Here is a 22,936-nt window from a genome sequence, read left to right as displayed (position 1 = left end):
AACAAGGACTGCAATTTGCTCCGAAAGGAAGTACTTGCCATTTTTAAACATCAGGGGGATGGTCTCTCTTCATGTCCCGCCAAATGAACCTCAGCAGTGGCCGATCCGCAGGAAGGAGCCTCACCTGGTGGAACATGCCACGGATGTCGCTGCTGAATGCAACTGCATGCTCTCTGAAGCGTATTGTGGCAGTGTGGGGTAGGGCTGAACGATATATCGTTATCATATCGATACTGGGATATGAACATTCAGGACATTAGTTTCTCAAAATCAGCGATATCAAGATTTCCCCCGCTTGCCCTGCATGTAAGCTTACCCATGCACAGGTAAGGCCAGCCAACCACAAACCTCGTTTACTGGTTGACAGCTGATGGCAGAGGGCGGTTGCAGAATCTGCACAATCGAGTTTGGTGGTAGTGGCAGTGAGTTCTCATAAATATAACTGCATTTTTTTTTACATCCTTTTGTATTATAATGTTTTTTTTTTCTGAAAAATGCTTAACTTTCACTGAATCCATTGTAATATATCGTATCGATATCGAGATATCTGGCATGGATATCGAGTAGGCATGTGCCGATATGAAAATTTGATATCACGATATTGGTGGCCCAAAATATCACGATTCACGATATTATCACGATATTTGGCGCGTTGCTTTTAATACTATTGAAAATGCTCAAAAACACTGTGAAATCCATCAACATCTGTCAACAACACAGTGCATTTTAACACGCCTGAGCACATTTTGATAAAGTAGAGGGAAAAAATGAAACTTTTACCCTTGCCTATTTTTTTTTCCAGATTCCATACTGAAAAACACCATGATAACAATGAAGCAGCCATAAAGCTGCCACTGACTGCATTCAGCAGCTCCTGGACTACAACTGGACCAGGTTTTTATGAGATCAGCATAAAGCACACAGATTTTATAGTGTTTAGTTTGGATAGAACCAGGAGAACCCTTCATTTGGCCATTTGTAGACCAATCTGTGCCAAACTATAATAAGTAGGTTTATAAGTTATTTGAAAGGAATCTGACTTTAAAATGCTTTTAATTTCCACTACAGGAGTCTGTATGCAATGCAGCCTTTGGCTCTGATATTTAGCCACTATATCATACATTTCTGCACAGTTTTTGTGCAGAAACTTATAATTTTGCACAGTATTGTGCACAGTACAAAATACTTTTTTTAATAAATGACTGAGCCATAGCATTGAGTTTCCAACTGAAATATATTTATAATAATAAAATCAATACAAAAATAGCCAATTATATGACAGGGAAAACAAAAAAAAATCCCCTTTGCAACATGTAAACACATGAAGAAAAAAACAAAAACAATGTGCAATGAGCTGTAGAAACGCACAATGAAGATAAATGTGCACGTTTCAGAATAAAAAATTGCCAAATATCACAGAAACAATCACTGATTGTGTGTGTCGCGTGTGTCTCGCTCTGCGGTGCGCACTGCTGCGTCTTTTAGAACCAAGATGGCGGCGGCGCTCGTGCGGTTATGCTAAAAGATGTCTCCCAGCTGGATGATGCCTCAGTCACGTGTATCATATCGTATGAACGCTCACCAGACGCGAACGAGTGTCAACAAACTTTATTTAAACTCCCAAGATTAACGACAAGCCCACAAGATGGCGACAATAACATTCAGGCGCGTGACGCGCTGTCACTACTGCAGAGGATTATGAAGTTAGTTTTGGTCAGAGGAGAGCGTGGATAGCTGGAAAATGACCACAGAACGGTAAGGAAATAAAACATGTTGTGTTTGGTGTGAATAGCTTTGAGATTTGGCGAAGAAGTGTGAGAGAAACGTGCAATCTGAGGCGCTGGCTGTGAAATGTAAAGATGGGTTTTGGGTTTGTTTTGCCGCTGACGGGAGGCGGTCGGCTCAGAGAATATTCTGCCTGGTGTCTCTTAAAGAGCAGCTTTTCTAGTTTCACGCGAGGCCCAGTACGTTGGGATGGAGCAGACGGATCTCTGGTTCTGTTGCGTTTTGTGTCGGGAGGTGCGCTGAGGGGGCGGTACAGTGTCTGTCGGGCCGAACGCGTTAATGCCTCGTTTTAATCATCCTGGCATAAAATTACTTACTTTAGGGGTTTTCTATGGATCTGGGACTTTTGTGGTGGTTTGCAGTACATTTTGCTGCAGAGGCTTTGACACCTTGGGTAAGATCAGTAGCTGTTTCGGTAATGGGCTTGTCTCCAGATGAAACAGACGATATCTTGTAAATGACGTGATATGATAATCTCGGCTGTCCAATATCGTAAATCGCGATTATATCGTAAATTGGCACATCCCTAATATCGAGATATGAAATTTTGCCCATATCATGATTCAGCCCAAGTGTGGGGATTCTCTCTCTCTCTCCCTCTCGCTCTCTCTCTCTCTCCCTCTCCTCACCTGCCCATGGTGCATTTAGTAATCAGCTGGGGAGTGCTACTTAAACTGCAGTCTCTCCCTTGTCTCACTCTCTGCGTCACAGCCGTGCGTTCTCGAGTGTCTCTTGGCACGGCAGAAGTGATCAGCCTTACCTGGGTTTGCTGATGGGTGTGTCTCTGTGTGGTGCGAGTCTGTTCTCCACACTGACTGTGGTAAGGTCTCTCTCTCTCTCCTGCTCGTAGCCTTGTAGTGCATGGTAGCGCATGCTTTCTCCTGGTTAACTCGCGTGTGGTCGCAGGTAGTGTGCAACTCCGCCGTTGTGCTCTCTGCCTCACTCCTCATGTGTGCATGGGTGCGTGTGTCTGCAGCCTGGGGCAGGTATGTATGTTCCCCTGCATGTATGTTTGTGTATAGCAGCCCTGTCAAGTGTAGCTGTCAGCATGCTAATCCTGGGGTCCGAATGTCCAGATAGCAAAAAAGTAGGGCACTAGAAATTTCCCACAATGCATCTTGAAAAGTAGTGAACATCGATGCTCCCGAGACGGCTCAATATTACCCATCGTGCATTACGAATCTCTAGCGAAATGGTGGCAGAAGAGCAGCAGCGCGAACCAGGAGCCGGAGCTGTGACATATAAATGTAAGTATTTCATTACAATATTGTTAATTTGCTGGGCATGAACACATTAGAATAAGGTAAAGGTTAAAGATGTGTAAAGTTTCGGCCACTGTGAACGTATATTTGACCAAATGGAGTTGAAAGTTAGCCCTGGTGCTAATATTTAGCCTTTGTTAGCTACAGTGCATCAATATCTTCGGCATTTTCTAACGCAAATACTTAATGATTAACAGTTCATCTGATAATATGTCAGGTGTAGTGACACCCAGGGGCTTATATCTGAGTGTGATATATACGTGTTGTGTCTTTGAAGGGACAGACGAGGACGTGGAGCGGCTGTTGTGGCTCTGCTGCTGCAGTAGCTTCTTTAGCAGGAAGAGATTCGCCTCGGCCGCCGGCTGGGAGTAAGCTTATTATATACTATTTGTTTTGTGCCAGTTTGTGTGCTGTTACATAATATTGCGTGGTTGTATGTGATTGTCGAACTGTAACTCTTTCAAGGCCAATCCGTGTGCTATTGCATAATACTGTGTGGTTGTGTGTGATTGCAGAGCAATAATCGAGAAGATGGGTCTTGGCCGCCTGGTTTCCCCTGCCAGAGTGGCCAAAAAGTGGGAAAACTTAAAAAAAAAAACCTACAAGGTTAGTGAGGTTTCTAATATTAATGCTGTTTGATAGGTGTCATGTAACAGTTGCATAAAATGAATGTTTGCAGGAGGAGCGGATGAAGGAGGGCAGTCAGTGGAAGTGGTTCTCCCTCATGGAGGAGGCGATAGGCGGCAGACCATCTGATGGCCTCCCTGCCTCATCGCCACCTCTGGAGAGGAGAGCCCTTCCACCTCTGCAGCATCCTCATAGCCACAGGATGAGGATGAGGGAGAGAGAGAGGGAGAGAGCAGCGCCCCAGCAGCCAAGAGGTCAAGGCAGAGTGTGCTGCAGTACTTGAAGAGAGCAGAGAAGAGGGAGGAAGAGAGAGAGAAGAGAGAGGAGGAAAGAGAGAAGAGAGAAGAGGAGAGACAGGAGAGACTTTTAAAACTCCTGGAAATAATTGTGAAAATAATTGAGTTTGGTTTGTTTCTTTGTTGTTGTTTTTTATGTTCAGTGTAAAGTTCCAAAATTAACTATTTTATAATAAAGAAATTAAATTAGAACAATGATGATTGATAAAGAAAAATTGATGCATTACTTACTTTTTAGAATAGACAATTAAATGAACTATTTACACAAACTATTTACATTATATTAAACTGTTGCTGTACATATTAACATTTATTTTAGAACAAACATGAACTAAATAGCACAAGTAGAGTCAGTAATCGTGGTCCAGGAGTGCCTGATGCCTGACCCTCGGAGCAGGGTCAGGCATCTAACACATTAAGTCAGAAAGGATGTTGTCAATGAAAAATTTGTTTTCCCCAAGTATATGGTCATTTCATTTAGTTTGCAAGTTTATTGTAACATTCAGCTCATATCAAATGGACTTACAAAAAGTGTTTACATATTGAATAGCTGGTTTTTGGTAGCTACTGTAAATAGCTGGAATGGTACATGGACTAGATCAAGTCATACATTGATTCCCATTGATAAATGAGATTAATTTGCCAACACTTAAAAACATTCAATTAAAAATGGGGACTATAATACCCTTAATTTTCCCCAGCAGATGGCGTGATATTGCAATAAAAGGGAATTAACCTATTTACTTACGTGTCTTGCTGAAGCAATGAGAGCCACTCTCATTCGCCGTCTCCTCTATATAATATAATAAACCTGTGCAAACCTCATCTTGTCTCCGTCTCTCTGCGCTTGGGTCAAACGGCACTCCCACCATGACAGAACGATCCGGCCAGATCCCAAACCCAGCAGAGAGGCACCCCGCCTCAGCCATGGAACGCTTGGATGCAGTTGAGAGTTATCAGCTGGGACAGCAAATGACTGAGTGCATGTTCATGGTGAGCCAATTAGTGGGAGCGAAATCACCCCAGGATGCGTCTGCTCTACCACCGGACCCTCCACCCTCGGTAGCCTCTGGAGCTGACTTCAGCTGGCGACATATCATTGTCATCGCCACTCCGTCGAGGTATGGAGGAGAGGTTGGAGGGGCAAGTGGGTTTTTGCTTCAGTGCAAATTGGTTTTTGAACGGGCTCCGGAGGAGTTCCCTACCGATACCTACAAGATTTATTATTTAACCAACCTTCTTGACTTGCGGGCGCTAGCCTGGGCCTGAGCCATCATTGAAGGTTCTGCATTTACCAATTATTCTTTCTCCCGTTTCTCATCTGAGTTTAAGAGGGCCTTCGACCACACTGAGGAAGAGGGGGATTTCTCCCGACGGCTGCTGACAATGAGATCTGTAGGCCGTCCCATCGCCGACTACTCGGTGGACTTCCGGGTGGTGGCAGCTGCAAGCGGGTGGAATGATATTGCACTGCGTGGAGTGTTTTTGTATGGACTGCGTCCGGAACTCCAGGCCGAACTGGCACGCCGAGAGGGCATAAGGACGGTGGACGACCTGATATCCAAAGCGATTCAGCTGGATAACTGTACCCGGGAGGTCAGCCCACGGAAAATGGCCTCAGCCCTCCCCAGAGCCCTGACAGCCGCAGTTGGGGAGAACCCAGATGCCATGGAGGTCGGCCGTATCCAGCTCACCGGGTCTGAACGCCAGCGGAGGGTGACGGTGCGTTCACACCAGACGCGTTGCAAGCATCACGGGTGTTGCTTTTACATTCAAAGTCTATGGTGGACGAGCTTCAACGGACCTAACGCGCATCAGGCGCTTTTCGAGCGTCGCTTTGCGAGCTTTTCGAGTGTTGGTGACACGTGTCACGAGTTGCAGGCGTCAATGCCTGAAGTTGGGAAAATTGAACTTTGGAAGCGTCAACGCAGAGTGTCATCCAATCACAGACGAGCACTCTGAGCGCTGATGCGGGCCAGAAAGTTGTCAAACTGGGCCCGGGAGACGCGGAAGTACCGCTGAAAGCGAACCTCATCCTCACGCAGCTCCTGGAGCAAATGGGGAAATTCGCCATATTGCGAACGCCGCTGCAGGATGGGATGAACCCAAAAACGTCACACAGGCCCCTGACGATGCCGTTTTCTGGCTTTCTTTATTAAATAAAGCCAAGCGAGTGTCTCGATGGGATCCGCCATTGTCAACATGAAGACAGGACACAGAAGCTCCTCTCACTCCCGCTAGTGAGCTGCCGCGCGTCGCGAGCGTTGAAAGCGTAGTGTGTAGATGAACACGCGTCGAATTCCACACTTTACACGCGTCAACTTTGAGGCGTCAGTGACGCTCGTGACGCTTGCAACGCGTCCGGTGTGAACGCATCTTGAGTCTGGGACTTTGCTTCTACTGTGGGGAGCCCGGCCATGTCCGTACCAGGTGTCCCAATTGGCCCAAGAGACATGGCCCACCAGTGATGGCAGGGGGCCTGGTGGGTCCGGAGAACCAAAGTCCCCTTAAGAAATTCTTGTTTCCTGTCACCTTGTTATGGGGGTCGGTGAAGGTGCAGTCCAAGGCTCTGGTGGACTCAGGAGTGGAAGGGAACTTCATCTCGGAGGGACTGGTGCAGAGGCTGGGGGTCAATGTCGATGGGTGTGCTCCAGTCAGACGAATCCTCAGCGCTTCTGGAACCCAAGTCGCCATCATCTGCTCTTGTACAGCTCCTGTAACACTGCTTTCCTCCGGCAACCACAGGGAGGAGATAAGTTTCCTTGTTTTACCTCAGTCCATGGATGAGGTGATCCTTGGGTACCTGTGGCTGCGGCTCCACAATCCACTCATCTCCTGGGCCGGGGGTAGGGTGATCTCGTGGAGCACTCGCTGCCTGGCCAACTGCCTCCGGTCGGCGGCCTGTTCTCCTTCTCTGCCCGTCTGTCAGCCTACCATGGAGGCCTCTGATCTCTCCCTTGTGCCTTCGGTTTTCCATGACTTGGCTCCTGTATTCAGTAAATCCAAAGCATTGTCATTACCCCCTCACAGGCCCTACGACTGTTCCATTGAGCTGGTGAAGGGAGCAACATTGCCGTCGGGGAGACTTTACAGCCTGTCGGGTCCCAAACAGGAGGCCATGGAGGCATACATCAAGGACGCACTGAAAGCCAGCATCATCTGACCCTCCTCGTCACCTCTCGGAGCCGGCTTCTTCTTTGTCGGTAAGAAGGATGGCTCTCTTCGTTGTGCATCGATTACAGGCAGCTCAATAACATCACGGTCAAGGACAAATACTCGTTGCCCCTCATGGACTCAGCTTTCGAGCTGCTGCAGGGAGCCACCATCTTCACCAAACTGGACGTGCGCAATGCCTACCACCTAGTCCGCATCCGTGAGGGGGACGAGTGGCTGACGGGGTTCAAGACACCGGTGGGGCATTTTGAGTATCTGGTCATGCCCTTCGGCCTCACAAACGCACCGGCAGTGTTCCAACATCTAGTCAATGATGTGCTGAGGGACTTCCTGAACACGTTCGTTTTTGTGTATATCGATGACATTCTGGTGTTCTTGAAGTCCAAGGAGGAGCATGTCAAACATGTCCGGCAGGTGCTACAGCGGTTCTTAGAGAACAGATTGTATGTCAAGGCGGAGAAATGTGAATTCTTCTCTGCGTCGACGTCATTCCTGGGGTTCATCATCGCAGAGGGCTCGATCCGGGCAGATCCGGCTAAGGTCAAGGCAGTGGTGGACTGGCCCATTCCCCACAACCGCAAACAACTGCAGCACTTCCTGGGTTTTTACTAATTTTTACAGGCGCTTCATCAGAGGCTACAATCAGGTGGCACATACCCTCACCCTGCTCACGTCCACCAAGTCCCACTTCGCCTGGTCTGAGGAGGCTGGGAGGGCCTTCGCTTGTCTCAAGGAATGCTTCAGCAGCGCTCCCATCCTGAGGCAGGTGGACCTGGCCCAGCAGCTCGTCGTGGAGGTCGATGCATCGGACTCTGGGGTTGGTGCCGTCCTCTCGCAGAGGTCATCTGAGGATGGTAAGGTCCACCCCTGTGCCTTCTTTTCGAAGCGCCTGTCTCCCGCAGAGGGGAACTACAGCGTCGGGGACCGGGAGCTGCTGGCGGTCAAGTTGGCCCTGGAGGAATGGCGGCACTGGCTTGAGGGAGCAAGGCAGTCATTTGTGGTTTGGACCGACCACAAGAACCTGGAGAACCTCAGATCAGCGAGGCGGTTGAACTCTAGGGAGGCCAGGTGGGCCTTGTTTTTTGACCGTTTCTCATTCTCCATCACTTACTGTCCAGGCTCCTGGAATATCAAACCTGAGGCCCTCTCTCGACAATTCATAGATGAGGGAGAGAAGAGCAAGGAGGTGACCATCATCCTGGTGGATTATGTAGTGGGAGTGTTATCCTGGCCCATTATGGAGCGGGTGCGGGAGGCCTTGGTCACCGAGCCAGACCCTGGGGGGGGGCCCTGCCAACAGGACGTTCGTTCCATCCAGGGTCCGTGGTGAGGTGTTACACTGGCTACATTCCTCCAAGCTCACCTGTCATCCCGGGGTCAGACGAATGTTGTTCCACCTGCGATGTGGATTTTGGTGGCCTGGCATGTGGATGGATGTCAAGGATTACGTCCATGCCTGTCTCGAGTGTTCTGTGGGGAAGTCTTCGTCTGCACCTCCCTCTGGTCTGTTACAGCCCCTTCCTGTTCCTGGACGCCCCTGGTCGCATATTGCCCTGGACTTTGTCACAGGCCTTACCCCTTCCAGGGGTCATACCTGCATCCTGACGATCGTGGACCGGTTCTCCAAGTCGGTTCATTTGGTCCCCTTGCCCAGACTGCCTTCGGCTTGCAGGACAGCTGACCTCCTCATGCTCCATGTCATCAGGCCCTCCAGTTGACATAGTCTTGGATCGGGGACTGCAGTTCACCTCGCAGGTGTGGCAGGCCTTCTGTGCAGGGGTGGGGGCTTCCGTCAGCCTTTCGTCTGGGTACCACCCACAGTCTAATGGCCAGACTGACAATCAACCCATGGAGACAGTCCTGCATTGCGTGACCGCTTCCAATCCGGCGCTGTGGAGCAGCCTACTTCCCTGGGTGGAGTACTCCTTCAATACATCGGTGTCGACGGCCACCGGTCGGTCTCCATTCAAGGTGGCGCTGGGGTACAATCCGCCTCTGCTGCCCCTGTTGGAGAGGGAGATTTCCGTTTCTTTGGTGGGGCAGCACATCCGCCGATGCCAACGGGTCTGGTGCCTCACCAGGGTCGCCCTTCGTCGCTCCTCGGAGGAGAATGCCAGGTGGGCGGATCGGAGGCGTGCTCCGGCCCTGGATTATCAGGTGGGACAACAGGTCATGCTGTCCACTCGCAATATCCCTATTAAGTCTGATTCCAGGAAGCTGATGCCTCGATTCATCGGTCCATTTTCGATCTCTCGGGTCATCAACAAGTCTGCGGTCAGGCTGTCCCTTCCCCCGTCGCTGCGGATCCATCCTACGTTTCACGTGTCCCAGGTGAAGCCCCATCACTCCAGTAACCTCTGTCCCTCTCCTGCTAACCCTCCTCCACCTAGGTGGATTGATGAAGGGCTCACCTACACGGTGCGCCGGATCCTGGATGTCCAGTGTCGGGGCAGGGGCTTCCAGTACCTGATTGACTGGGAGGGGTACGGGCTGGAGGAACGGCAATGGGTTCCGCGTTCCCACATCCTGGATGGGGAGCTGGTGGCTCAGTTTCACCGGGACCATCCCGAGAAGCCTGGTTGTCCGCCAGGGGGCGTCCCTTGAGGGAGAGGTACTGTCAGGATTCTGCTCTGGCAGGCTATGGGCAATCCCAGTCTCCCTGGGTCCTGCTGATTACTCATTGCAGTCAGCTGGGGACTGCCACCCTGCCTGCCTATTTAAGCCTCTCCCAGCCACCTGGTCCATGCTGGATCGTTATCCTCTCTGGTCTGCTGTGCTGCTGCAGAAGCTCTCTCCTGCTCAGTATATCTCTGTGAGGGATTTCGCCTCGACCTCGCCTCGCCACGCCTTGACCACGCCACGCCACGCCACGCCACACCACACCACGCCACATCACGCCACGACCTCACCTCAAGCCAACCTGCGGCACTGCAGCCAGGCTGCAGTCCTAGTGACCAAATAAACCTGTGGAAACCTCATCTTGTCTCCGTCTCTCTGCGCTTGGGTCAAATGGCACTCCCACCATGACAGTGTGGGTTCTCATGTGGACCAATAAAGCATAACGTCCTCTTTCACCCAAATGCCATACATCTCTTTGTGAGTAGAGTATAACCATGAACATGGAGCATGGTGGGGAGTTGCACTCCCCTCCACTAGAGGCAGTGTGGCTTTTAATTACTGGGCATCTATAAATATCCCTGCTCCGCCCTTTCTCTTCCTCTTCCTCCCTCATGGGACTGACAGACATGTGGCTGCTGTCCTGACAGCGTGTCTGTGCAGGATAGTGTTTGGTCTTCCACAAAGGTACACATGCCCCGTTTCTCTTTAATCCACTTAGCAGCCCCAGCATTGTATTTACCCCAGCCCTGCGCTTCACAGCTGTGTGAATTGACTGGAAGCTGGACTGCCCTGGAGTCTGTGTGGGCGCGGTGTGTTTCCTGCAGCCGCCGCTGCTGTTGTATTGGGCTGTGTGTGCTCTCCTTCATGCTGCCAGGTGTGTCATCCCTCCTCGGTAGGAAATGGTGATTTGTTTAGATTAATTTCATTATGTAGGTATGATTTCATGATTTGTTTTACAGCTGCGCAGTCATCAGCTGCCGTTGATCCCGGGCTTTACTGCTGTTTTGGCTCCCCTTCTCTGGATGTGCTTGGCACCTAGTTGTCGCACCGCAGCCTCCTCAGCGCACCCTGCTGCCCTCGGGGCCTGATGGACCACCCGGGCTCCTTCAGAAGTGTGGCTCACCGGCATGGAGCCCAGGAGCTTGGGCACGTGCCGTGCTGGGGCATTTTTATAAATGCAGACGCACCATTTCTTTTGATTTCCTTTCTTTTTTTCTTCCTTCGGGTGGATTGGGTTGATTAGTGAATACTTTTGTTTCATTGTTTTAAATTTCTTTTGTTCCTTTATTTTCATTGTATTGCAATGATTTCTGGTTTTGTCATTTTGAATATTGTTTAGGTATTGGATTTTTTTTGGCTGGGTATGAGGGCTGCCATCGTTGCATGAGTTTGATTGTGTTTTCTTTTCTTTTGGCAGGTGATGGGGGGGCTCCGGAGCGGCAGCGGTTCCCTGGTGGTGGTCCCTTTTTCACTTTTTGTTTGCTGTGTCACGGGTACTGTGTGTGTTTTTGGATCCTTCCCCCTTTCTGTCATGGTAAGCCCCAGCCCTGTCCAGTTCAGTTTTCTTTGGCAGGCCTCAACCCCTCGTTAATTTCCTTTTGAGTTAGTCTGCTAATTTTAACAATTGGAATTTAATAAATTTGTTTTATATTTGAAATCACGTCTTCTGCCTCGGTGAATCATTGGAACCTGCGGGTCTTTCTGTGTTTTTTTTAAATTTTATTCATTGCTGAGATCCTGGGGTGAAAGTCCCCAGGTGGCGTTGTCTTTTGGTTTGTGTTCCGTTCACCTCACCACTCATTCTGCCACAAACATTTTTCTGACTGTTTGAGCAGCCAAGTGTTGGATGAAAGCAGAAAATAATTTTTATTTTTGTAGAATCAACAAAGTGAAAAGCTAAACTACAACTCATCCATACAAAATAAGAAAACAAACACAACAACAAAACATAAATCATATATTTTATTTCCATTTCTTCACAGGTCAAATCCACTCAAGACTTTTCCAAATAGAAAATAGCAGTCAATGTGAAAAACAAATGAAATGTCCCTCTTCAGGATTCATTAAACAACAAACACATTTACTGAACTTGTCTCATTTCAAATATTCCTAAAGCAACATCTCAGCAGAGTTTAAACTATTCATGTTTCCACTGAACGGGACAATACTTTGTGATTTTGTGCTCAAGCTGAACTTCCTCCCAGAGTGTTGAGACTTCATCTGTGAGTTTTCCTGTGACGACTCAATGAACTGGGACCACTGAAACATTTCCCACATGTTTCACAAGAATACGGCTTCTCACCTGTGTGAGTATTCATGTGGACCATCAAATGACTCTGTTGAATGAAATTTTTGGAACATGTACAAGAATACGGCTTCTCACCTGTGTGTGTTCTCATGTGTTGATACAAATTGCCTCGCTGACTGAAACGTTTTCCACACGTTTCACAAGAATACGGCTTCTCACCTGTGTGAGTTCTCATGTGGACCCTCAAATGACTCTGTTGACTGAAATTTTTGGCACAGATTACACAAATAACCATCTTCTTACCAGAGACAGATCCTAAGTTCTGAATCAATTTATGTTTTTTATGGACAGTTTCACCACAAAGCATCTCCTCTTGTCCAGCCTGCTTCTCTGAAACTGTAAACTTTTCCACACGGTCACTATGAAACATACTGACTGTTTTCAGCTCTGCATTTGTAGCTGATTCTGATTCAACATGTTCATTCACATCGTGGACTTCAGAGTCATGAGAGAAGAGCTGCTCAGAGTCCAGAAGTTCTTCTGATTCACTCAGGTAATGTTGATCCTCCTCATTAGAAGGTTCCCTGAAGGAATCACCTGTAAACGTCTTGATCAGCTGCTCTCCATCCTGGCTGCTACCAAATTCCTTCTGCTCCCCGATCTGTGGAGGTTCTGGTTCCTCCTGCTCCTCTTTACACTGCAGGAGTCCTGGTTCTTCTTCTTCCACTTTGATCTGTGGAGGTTCTGGTTCCTCCTGCTCCTCTTTAAATTTTAGAAGGCCTGGTCCTTCTTGTTCCTCTTTGTTCTGGGAGGGTTCTCGTCCTCCGTGATCCAGACAGTAGTTTGTTTCCTGTTCAAAGCGCTGATCCTCCCTGCAGCCATGGTGCTGTGGGAGCTCTGGAGAGACAAAACACAACAAGACAAAAGATTTATTACATTACTTCTACAGTTCCAGCTTGAAACAAAACAAAAACCTGGGACTCAAGTGGTGAAATAGAATCTTTCATTCAAATTTAAAAAATAATGTAGAGTCTTGTATATTACTGCTTGATATCCACTTGATGGTTGATCCCAAATATTTGCACAACATTCTGTAACTGTTGACCATGCTACCTGAGATGGAGCCATAATAAGACGTCCTGTTTTTCAATCCTTTCAGAAAATCTTAAAAAAAAAAAAAAACAATGGCCACAACTTTGTCAGTCTGTGGTCAGGAAAAGCAGCAATAGCATGCAATAATATGCAATTCAAAAAGCTTCATGTGGTTAATATATATCAGGGCTGTCAGCGTTAATGCGCGATGAGATTAATGCAATCCACATCAGAATGCTCTGATATTGAGTGGTATCATAACATGGTTCACTGTCACTATGATATAGTTTCACTACATGTGACAGCTTGGATTTTCAATTATCTTTTTCTTCTTATATTAATAATGTTAGAATGTGCTTATAAATGATTTTAAATGATGATGTTTTTGTGGCATCTTGGAATATAAAGTCTGATGCATCAGTCTCATTCATAAGTCATTCTTTCCCACATTTCAAAAGAGTTTTTCAGGATTTATGGCGACGATCGGAGCTTTTCCTTTGAAATGTGTTCGAAGTGGACAATCATTAACAATCAGGACTCACTTAGCTTCATTTTTAAACTGCTTGCTGGCTTGCCATCAGTTGTTAATTAACTTTGAACAAGAACAGCACAGCAGCTTCTCCCACATTCCTGACTGTCAGCTTCAACAGAAATCTACTGACACAACACACACATTCTGCTTCTGTCGAACGGTGGAGAAACCAAACACCGTCATGATGATGGAGATCATCCACGAGTCACATTCATGTGTTCATTCACACTTCTCCATACCTGTGAGAAAGCCCTAAAGATCCAACAGCACCGCCTGCTGGTGACTGGATAAATGCAGCCTGAACTAGTCTGGGCATGCCCAGTCACACTACAGCTGCAGGCCGATTCTGCAGGAGGACTTCATTGAGCTGTGTGGAGTTTTTGTGTGTTTTCCTGCCTTTTGTGTGCGTTCATGACGAAATGTAAGTCATTTTCCACTTCTCACTGAAGTATATTTTATGTTTATTGAAGTATTTTGTTATTTCATGGAGATATGTTGTGTTTCACTTTGCTGATTAGTCCTATTTGAATATAAGTTAGTCCTGCTTGTAATTTGTTGATTCTGCAGCCAAGTTCACATGCTTATTGTGATTTATTGTACATCAATATTGCATCCTGATTTACTGATTTATACTTGTGATTATGACTGGTTTATGTTAGTCATGTTAATTGATTCACTGCTCACTATTGTTTAGAGCATTTTGTGACGCAGTGATTATTCCTTGTTTTTCCAGACCAAACACACACACACATATATACACACATACACGCATGCATAAATATGCATAGTGTTGCTGCTAAAGAATAAAGAAGAAGAAGAAGACAAACGGATCTCTCTTTCCTGTTTCCCGACTCTCTGACCGGAGTCATTGGCCATAATCTTCCGCCTCAACCAGAAATCCTACATTCTGAGACTCGCCCCTCAAACATTGGTCCTTCGAGCCGGATTGAGTGCACCTATGAATAAGATATGGCTGAAGCAGCATCAGACGACGCAGAGCTCCTGAGCCGTCCACAGAGAGAACATCGCTTACCTGCTTACCTGGAGGACTTCCACATTGGATTCAGGCCACCCATGCGCCCTGCTCCCCCTACCACTGTGTCCCGCTCTCACAGTCACCACAGTGGCAACCCGAGCAAGCTGTCCAAGAGGAATTCACACACTACTAGCAGATCCAGTAAGCATACATGTTACTCAGTTGGTACGTATCCCACTCAGGATCTCTCACCCGCACAAGCTGCTGTTATGGAAGAGAGAATAAGACAGTTGGAGCTGGAGGACATCCGCCGCCAGATTGAGCAGGAGACTCAAGCTGACCTGGAATGTAAATTGCTGGATGAACAAGCCAAGGAAGCACAGCGACTCCAAGATGAGGCACTCAAAGCTAGAGAAGCACTCACTCGGCGGCTGGAAAGACAGCAGCGCCTAACAAGGGCTGAACAGGACTTTGAGATTGCTAAGCTTCGCTCTTCGATGCTCTCCTCAAATAATGAGACATGTCCACCTTCACCTGCCCAATCCGATGAATCCGGACCCTTCCTGGACTTACCAACCCCAGTGCTGGTCAGGCAGGTTGGCGGGCTCTCATCCATCTTTCAGCCCTCTCCCTCAACCCAGTTACCTCCGAGACCTGCCACTGCTGTGCACCCATCTCTTCCTCCTCCGCAAGTGATGCAACAGGTCACTCCAGTCTCTACAGCACCTCCTGCTGGAGCACAGCCAATTCTCCAGCCTACAACCACCCCAGCAGTACCTGCACTCCCAGTGAACCTGGCAACACACTCTCAGGGTGTCATACCCATGGTACCAAGGGTCACGAGACCAATGAGACCACAACCTGGCCCAGCACCTCCTCCTGTGATACAACCTGTGTCACACCCTTCAGTGCAAGTCAGCACCTCAGTACCGCTGGTCCAAACAACGCCTCAAGTGGCATCTTCCCTTAACTCACAACTAGCGAGTAGTCCAGCGCTGGCAGCGAGTTCAGACTTAATCCAACCTCCTCCCAATCTTGCAGAGCCTCAATCTTCAACGGTGTACCAACCCGCTTACAGCTACAGTCAACCAGCCGTGGAGCCACTGTACAGTGCTCAGCATGCCAGCCAAAGACCTCCACCACTCATCCCAACTCATCATGGGCAGCATACTGGTCCAAATTTCTCTGCTCCCTACCTCGGGTACACACCAATACCTGGAGCTGAATTACTCATGGCCACAGCCCTCGGAATCCCTCGGCCTTCCCTACCAGTGTTCGAGAGTGGTCGGGAGAGCGACTTTGCGCTGCTCAAGCTCGCACTAGATCACCTACTGGGGAGTAACCATCACCTCAGTGAGCAGTACAAATACCAAGTGTTGATCAACCACGTCAGGCTACCAAGTGCGCTGCAGCTTGCCAAGGCGTACATGCATGACCCAGCACCATATACAAGGGCACTGCAAGCTCTACAAGATAAGTATGGTCAACCCAGACAATTGGTTCAGAGTGAGCTTGGTGCCATACTTAATGCGCCTCCTCTCAAGATGGGTGATGCTAATGCCTTCGACTCATTTGCCTTATCTGTCCAGTCCTTAGTAGGCATGTTGAAAACCCTGGAAGGACAGAATGGATATGAACTCCACTGTGGCTCTCATGTCGATCGCCTGCTCAGCAAAATGCCTCCCCCCTATCGCGATGGCTTCGTTGAACACTGCCTCGGACGTGGTATTTTGCAGACTGGCAGTGACAGAACATACACCCTTCAAGACTTGGCTTTCTGGCTCCAAACTAAGTCTCAAGCAAAGCGCATCTCAAGTCGAGCAGCAGCACTGTATCAGACCGATGCCCCCCGACTTGTGAGGAAGGATCAGCGAGCCACACATCCCAAAGAGAAGCACACAACTGTGTGTCTCAATGTAGCTGAGAAAGCAACCAGACAAGAGACAACTGGATCAAAGCCTACACAGGCCAAAGCCAAGCCCAAGCCCTTCTGTCCATACTGTGACAGTCATGATCACTACCTTAATTCCTGCGAAGGATTTAAGGAGCTGAGTATTGATCAAGTCCTGAAATGGCTCAACGATGGTCAACGGTGTAAGAAATGTGGACGCAGTCACACCGAGGATCGCTGCACGCTGAAGCGTCCTTGTAAAACATGTAAGGAGACTCACCTTACTGTCCTGCATGATTCAGTCCAGGAAAGCAAACAGAAGGTGTACACAGTCAGCCTACTTCCCACCAAGGTGTACCTGGACCGGCCCAACCGATCCCAAAGAGTCATGCTGAAAGTGGTCAAGGTCCTCCTTCATAATGGCAACCGGAAGATGGAAACTTATGCTGTGCTGGATGATGGTTCAGAGAGGAGCATCGTCCTCCCACAGGTGGTGCAGCAGCTCAACCTCGTCGGCCAGCCAGAGAACCTACCTCTTCAGACAGTGCACCAAAGCGTGAAACAACTTAATGGTGCCTCAGTCTCATTGGAGGTATCATCACTACTACGGCCATCCGAGAAGCACTTGATAGCTCATGCATTCACCGCAGAGGGATTGGCTCTTGCTGAACACACCTATCCAGTCGCTGTTTTACAGCAGAAATACCGACACCTCAGAGGGCTTCCCTTACCCACCATCAACCGTGCCCAACCTCTACTGCTGATTGGTTCTGACATGCCTCATCTGATTACTCCAGTCCAACCTGTGCATGCAGGACCATCAGGCGGACCCGTTGCCATCTGCACTCAACTGGGATGGTCACTTCAAGGGCCAGTTGATACTGTCCAGCTCTCACCTGGAGTCCAACAATGCCTGCACATCTCCACAGCCTCACCCTCCAGCGAGCTTCTTAAGAACGTGGAACGTCTTTGGCAGATGGACACCTTACCCTTCAATGAGAAAGCTGCAACTCGCTCGAAAGAAGACCAACAAGCTCTTACTCTGCTCCAGACAGCCACCACCAGAGTGACAGTAGGTGAGATCCTGCGCTACGCCACACCTCTTCTCCGCCGTAAAACAGACATTGCTCTACATGCTCCTGCAGAAGCAGTACTCCCCAGGCTTCGGAGCACAGAACGGAAGCTTGCTAAGAACCCTGCACAAGCCAAGTCTTACTGTGATGAGATCAGGAAACTGGAGGAAGCCGGTTATGTATCGAAGATCTCCCAAGGAGAAGCTGCCCAGTCACCCGAATCATGGTTCATACCACACCACATGGTCCAGCACAACGGGAAGGACAGAGTTGTCTTTGACTGTTCTTTCCAATTCCGGGGGCAGTCACTGAATGACCACCTGTTGCCTGGACCACCTTTAGGACCTTCCCTACTTGGCGTTTTGTTGAGGTTCCGTCAGCACTCGGTTGCTGTGAGTGGGGACATCAAGGGAATGTTCCATCAGATTCGCCTGCAGCCCACTGACACACCGGTGCTGAGGTTCCTCTGGAGAGACATGCAGAGGGAGAAGGAGCCAAGCATTTATGAATGGAAGGTGCTGCCGTTTGGCACTACATGCAGCCCCTGCTGTGCTGTATATGCCCTTCAGAGCCATGTTCGAGACAACTGTGGGGACAAGTCCAACCTGGTTGAAGTTGTGGAGCACTCCTTTTATGTAGACAACTGTCTACATAGCACCCACACCACTGCTGAAGCCAAAGTGCTCATTGATGACCTACGCCAGTTACTCCTGGAAGGAGGATTTGATCTCCGGCAGTGGGCGAGTAATGTGCCATCAGTGGTCGAGCATCTTCCCCCAGAAGCCAAATCTGAGCACTGCGAGCTTTGGCTCTCCAAAGGCAGTAACAACCTGCAAGAGTCAACCCTGGGCCTCCAGTGGAATTGTCTCACCGACACCCTTGGACTCAAGCTCCGTCCAGCAGAACACCTTGAGCCAACCTTGAGGAATATTTACAAAGCCATGGCAAGCCAGTATGATCCGCTAGGCTTTATCATTCCCTTCACCACCAGGGCCAAGGTCCTCATCCAGGACATCTGGAAGCATGACAATGGATGGGATAATCTGATTGAGCCCCAACCTCTGAGAGAACAGTGGACAGCTTGGGTGAATGAGCTTCCAGAGCTCGTTCATATTGAAATCCCTCGGACTTACGTACCATCCTGTGCTGACAAGCCAACTGCATCCAGAGAGCTCCACATATTCTGTGATGCATCAGAGAGGGCATATGGCTCAGTGGCTTACTTACGCACAGTCGATGATCAAGGTCATGTCCACATCTCCTTCGTGCTTGCTAGATCAAGAGTGGCACCAAAGAAACGACTTAGCATGCCGCGTCTGGAACTTAGTGCAGCACTCACAGGTGCCCAACTTGCCAAGCTTATCCACACAGAGCTTACATTACCCATCCAGCAGACACTCCTCTGGTCAGACTCCACCACAGTGTTCCACTGGCTAAGCTCAGAGTCATGCCGTTACAAAGTGTTCGTTGGCACACGCATCGCAGAGATTCAATCTCTTACCGAAGGAGCCAGCTGGAGATACGTGGACTCTCCAAGAAATCCAGCCGATGACATAACGCGAGGTCTGAAGCTCTCAGATGTGGCACATCCACACCGATGGATCAGTGGTCCAGATTTCCTCCATCAGCCTCATGACCAGTGGCCGACAATGCCAACTGTAACAGAAGCAGTGCCTGAGGCCGTTGAACTCAGAAAGTCCATCCTCATTGATGTTACATCAGAGGTGCATGATCCAGACCTACCTGATCCAAATCAGTTCCGCATCTGGAAGGATCTAGTACATGCTACCGTCACTTCCCGTCATGGGGCGGCTACCTCCAGCGAGAGGCAGACAGCTGATGCAGCCACTTACATCTCAGCAGAGAAGTTGCTCTTGGCTAAGGCTCAACAAGACTCCTTTCCTGGTGAGTTGAAGGCCCTCAAGGCCGGTCGACCCATCCCAACTGACAGTCGCCTGGTGACACTCTCACCCGAGTACGATGAAGCCACAAAACTCCTACGTGTCGGAGGAAGACTACGACGTGCAGAGGATCTCGAAGCAGATGCGATCCATCCAATCATTCTGGACCCAACGCACCAGATCACCAAACTGTTGATTCAAGAATTTGATCAGAAGCTTCTCCATCCAGGATCTGAACGGGTGTTAGCTGAGATGCGACGCCAGTACTGGGTTCTTCGTGGCCGGGAAGCGATACGGAAACACCAGCATGGCTGCAGGGAATGTCAGCTCTGGCGGGCCAAACCAGACGTCCCAAAGATGGCTGACCTTCCACCCTCCAGACTGCGCATCTACAAGCCACCATTCTATTCTACGGGAGTGGATTGCTTTGGGCCGTTTATCGTGAAGATTGGCCGTAGGACTGAAAAGCGATGGGGGATCATATATAAGTGCCTAACCACCAGATGTGTCCACCTCGACCTGCTGGAGAGCCTGGATGCAGATGCATTTCTGCTGTCTCTACGACGATTCATTGCCAGGCGTGGCACCCCATTTGAACTCCTGTGCGATAACGGCACCAACTTTGTTGGAGGAGAACGGGAGTTACGAGAAGCCTTCAATGCCATGGCACCAGAGCTACAAGACCAGCTGGCAAGACAGAAGATCTCTTTCCAGTTCAATCCCCCAAGTGCTCCACATTTCGGCGGAACCTGGGAACGAGAAGTTCGTTCAGTGAAGGCAGCTCTCAGAGTCACCCTTAGAGAGCAGTCAGTGCCAGAGCCAGTCCTCTACACCCTTCTCGTCGAAGTGGAGGGGATTTTGAATGCTAAACCACTTGGATATGTCTCCGCTGACGCCGCCGATCCCGACCCAATAACACCACATGTTCTACTCATGGGACGTTGTGATTCCTCCCTGCCACAGGCGCTGTATGACTCCAGCAGCATTCTGGGGACACGACGATGGAGACACAGTCAGGTGCTAGCAGACAACTTCTGGACAACTTTCATCCGACGGTATCTGCCAAGCCTACAGGGGAGATCGAAATGGCAGACTGATGGAGACAAGCTGACCGTGGGCAAGGTGGTCCTCATCGTTGATCCACAACTCCCACGAGCACTATGGCCAGTGGGCAATGTTGTCAAGATCCATCCTGGAGCAGACGGGAACATCAGAGCGGCCACTGTCCAGGTTAAAGACAAGATCTACGTGCGGCCTGTTGCCCGACTCATCCAGCTGCCCAAGATCAGTGATTCGGAGGATACCACAAGCTGAGGGACTTTCTCTTGGAGTTCAAATGTTCTCAAGACAGACATTTGGGGGCGGCTGTGTGAGAAAGCCCTAAAGATCCAACAGCACCGCCTGCTGGTGACTGGATAAATGCAGCCTGAACTAGTCTGGGCATGCCCAGTCACACTAAAGCTGTAGTCCGATTCTGCAGGAGGACTTCATTGAGCTGTGTGGAGTTTTTGTGTGTTTTCCTGCCTTTTGTGTGCGTTCATGATGAAATGTAAGTCATTTTCCACTTCTCACTGAAGTATATTTTATGTTTATTGAAGTATTTTGTTATTTCATGGAGATATGTTGTGTTTCACTTTGCTGATTAGTCCTATTTGAATATAAGTTAGTCCTGCTTGTAATTTGTTGATTCTGCAGCCAAGTTCACATGCTTATTGTGATTTATTGTACATCAATATTGCATCCTGATTTACTGATTTATACTTGTGATTATGACTGGTTTATGTTAGTCATGTTAATTGATTCACTGCTCACTATTGTTTAGAGCATTTTGTGACGCAGTGATTATTCCTTGTTTTTCCAGACCACACACACACACACATATATACACACATACACGCATGCATAAATACGCATAGTGTTGCTGCTAAAGAATAAGAATAAAGAAGAAGAAGAAGACAAACGGATCTCTCTTTCCTGTTTCCCGACTCTCTGACCGGAGTCATTGGCCATAATCTTCCGCCTCAACCAGAAATCCTACATTCTGAGACTCGCCCCTCAAACAATACCTGTTCTGTGTAACTTGAGTTCAGGTTTCAAGATGATTTCCAGCAGTTTGTTCTGACGACAAATCTCCTCCTCGTACCGGACGATGGTTTGTTCAAACACGGTGAATATTTCTCCAGCGGCAGCAGATAGTCTTTCATTGATAAACTCTCTAAAAGCCTCAATTGAAGTCATTGTTGCTGCAGGAGATGAAATATTTCCTCTGACAGTTACAAAAACACACAACTCCAACTAACGTCCAAAGCTGCTTCTTCTCTCATCTATTGGAGGATCACTAACAGCGCTCAGCTTCATACTGACACCTACAGGACACCGGGGGAACTGCAGGTTATTCGACTCACCTCCTGGAGTTCACCAGTATGGATCAAACTATCTTAATGGTGATTTTGGCCAATTAAATGTCAGAATAACTTGGATGAGAGGGGTGTAGGGAACATAATGTGTTGTGTGAAGCCATTTTAATTGACATCCTGGTGTGTATTAACTGAAACTATCTTCTGTTTTAATATTACAACCGATAAAAGGGTTTGGATGAACACCAACATCCTGCTTGGATGATTTCGTTAACTCTTTCACCCAAACCATTGTCCTCTTTCCTGTTTCATGGTGAAGTTATGTTGGCAACATGAAGAGCAGAGAAACATCCGGAGCCTCTCCCAGATCACCAGAGATATATTGTCTCCTGAAGGGACGTGGATGTACAGTGTTTCGGCTTTCAAAGTAAAAACATTTTTGTCTTCATTGTTCAAAATGTCCAAGTCCCAACATTTCTGATTTAATTTCAAAAAAATCTTGCATCATTGAAATAAAACAAGAATTAGAGGTGTTAATATTAAATGTTTTTGCTGTATTTTCATTAAGTCAAGTTGTATTTAAATTTCACTTTTTCCTCATGTTAGGAGTATTAATGTCTCCTTTCGGAACGATTAAAGAAATTGTGTTATTGATCCACCAGTCTCAATGATTTATGAGATTAGGATGCATATTTCTCTTCGACAGTGTATTTTTGGTCACCTCAGATTATGAAAATCACTTTTGACAACTTGTGTAGGAGATAGAATAAGGTGAAGGTGCACTGTTAAAGTGTGGGTGTGTGTGTGTTGCGGAGGCAGGGTTTCACATGGAGTGTGTACGTGTACGTGTATGTGTATATGTGTGTGGGTGTGTATGTGTGAGTATGTATATATGTTTTTGTATGTGTGGGTATTTATGTAGGTGTATGTGAGTGTCTGGGTGTGTATCTGGATATGTATGTGTAAGTGTGTATGTGTGTGTGGGTATGTATCTGTGAGCGGGGTATGTATGTGTGTGAGGGTGTGTATCTGTAAGTATGTATGTATGTCTGTACGTGTGGGTGTATATGTGTGGGCGATTGGAGCTATGTATGAGAGAGTGC

The 22,936-nt window shown here is 48.2% G+C and overlaps 1 protein-coding gene across 1 annotated transcript in view; it reads right to left on the bottom strand.

The window, feature by feature from the left end:
- Positions 1–21,739, bottom strand: part of LOC115402804 (zinc finger protein 572-like) — a 29,008-nt gene extending 7,269 nt beyond the window's left edge. The window contains exon 1 of the mRNA XM_030111365.1: positions 21,543–21,739. Within this exon, the coding sequence (XP_029967225.1) occupies positions 21,543–21,714 (172 nt within the window). The 5' untranslated portion in view covers positions 21,715–21,739. The remainder of the gene's footprint in view (positions 1–21,542) is intronic.
- Positions 21,740–22,936: the final 1,197 nt, after the last annotated feature.

This window comes from Salarias fasciatus, chromosome 16 (assembly GCF_902148845.1).
Source record: "Salarias fasciatus chromosome 16, fSalaFa1.1, whole genome shotgun sequence".
Classification (NCBI taxonomy): domain Eukaryota; kingdom Metazoa; phylum Chordata; class Actinopteri; order Blenniiformes; family Blenniidae; genus Salarias; species Salarias fasciatus.
The sequence above is the reverse complement of the archived record's forward strand: the minus strand, read 5'-3'. Positions and strand labels throughout refer to the sequence as shown.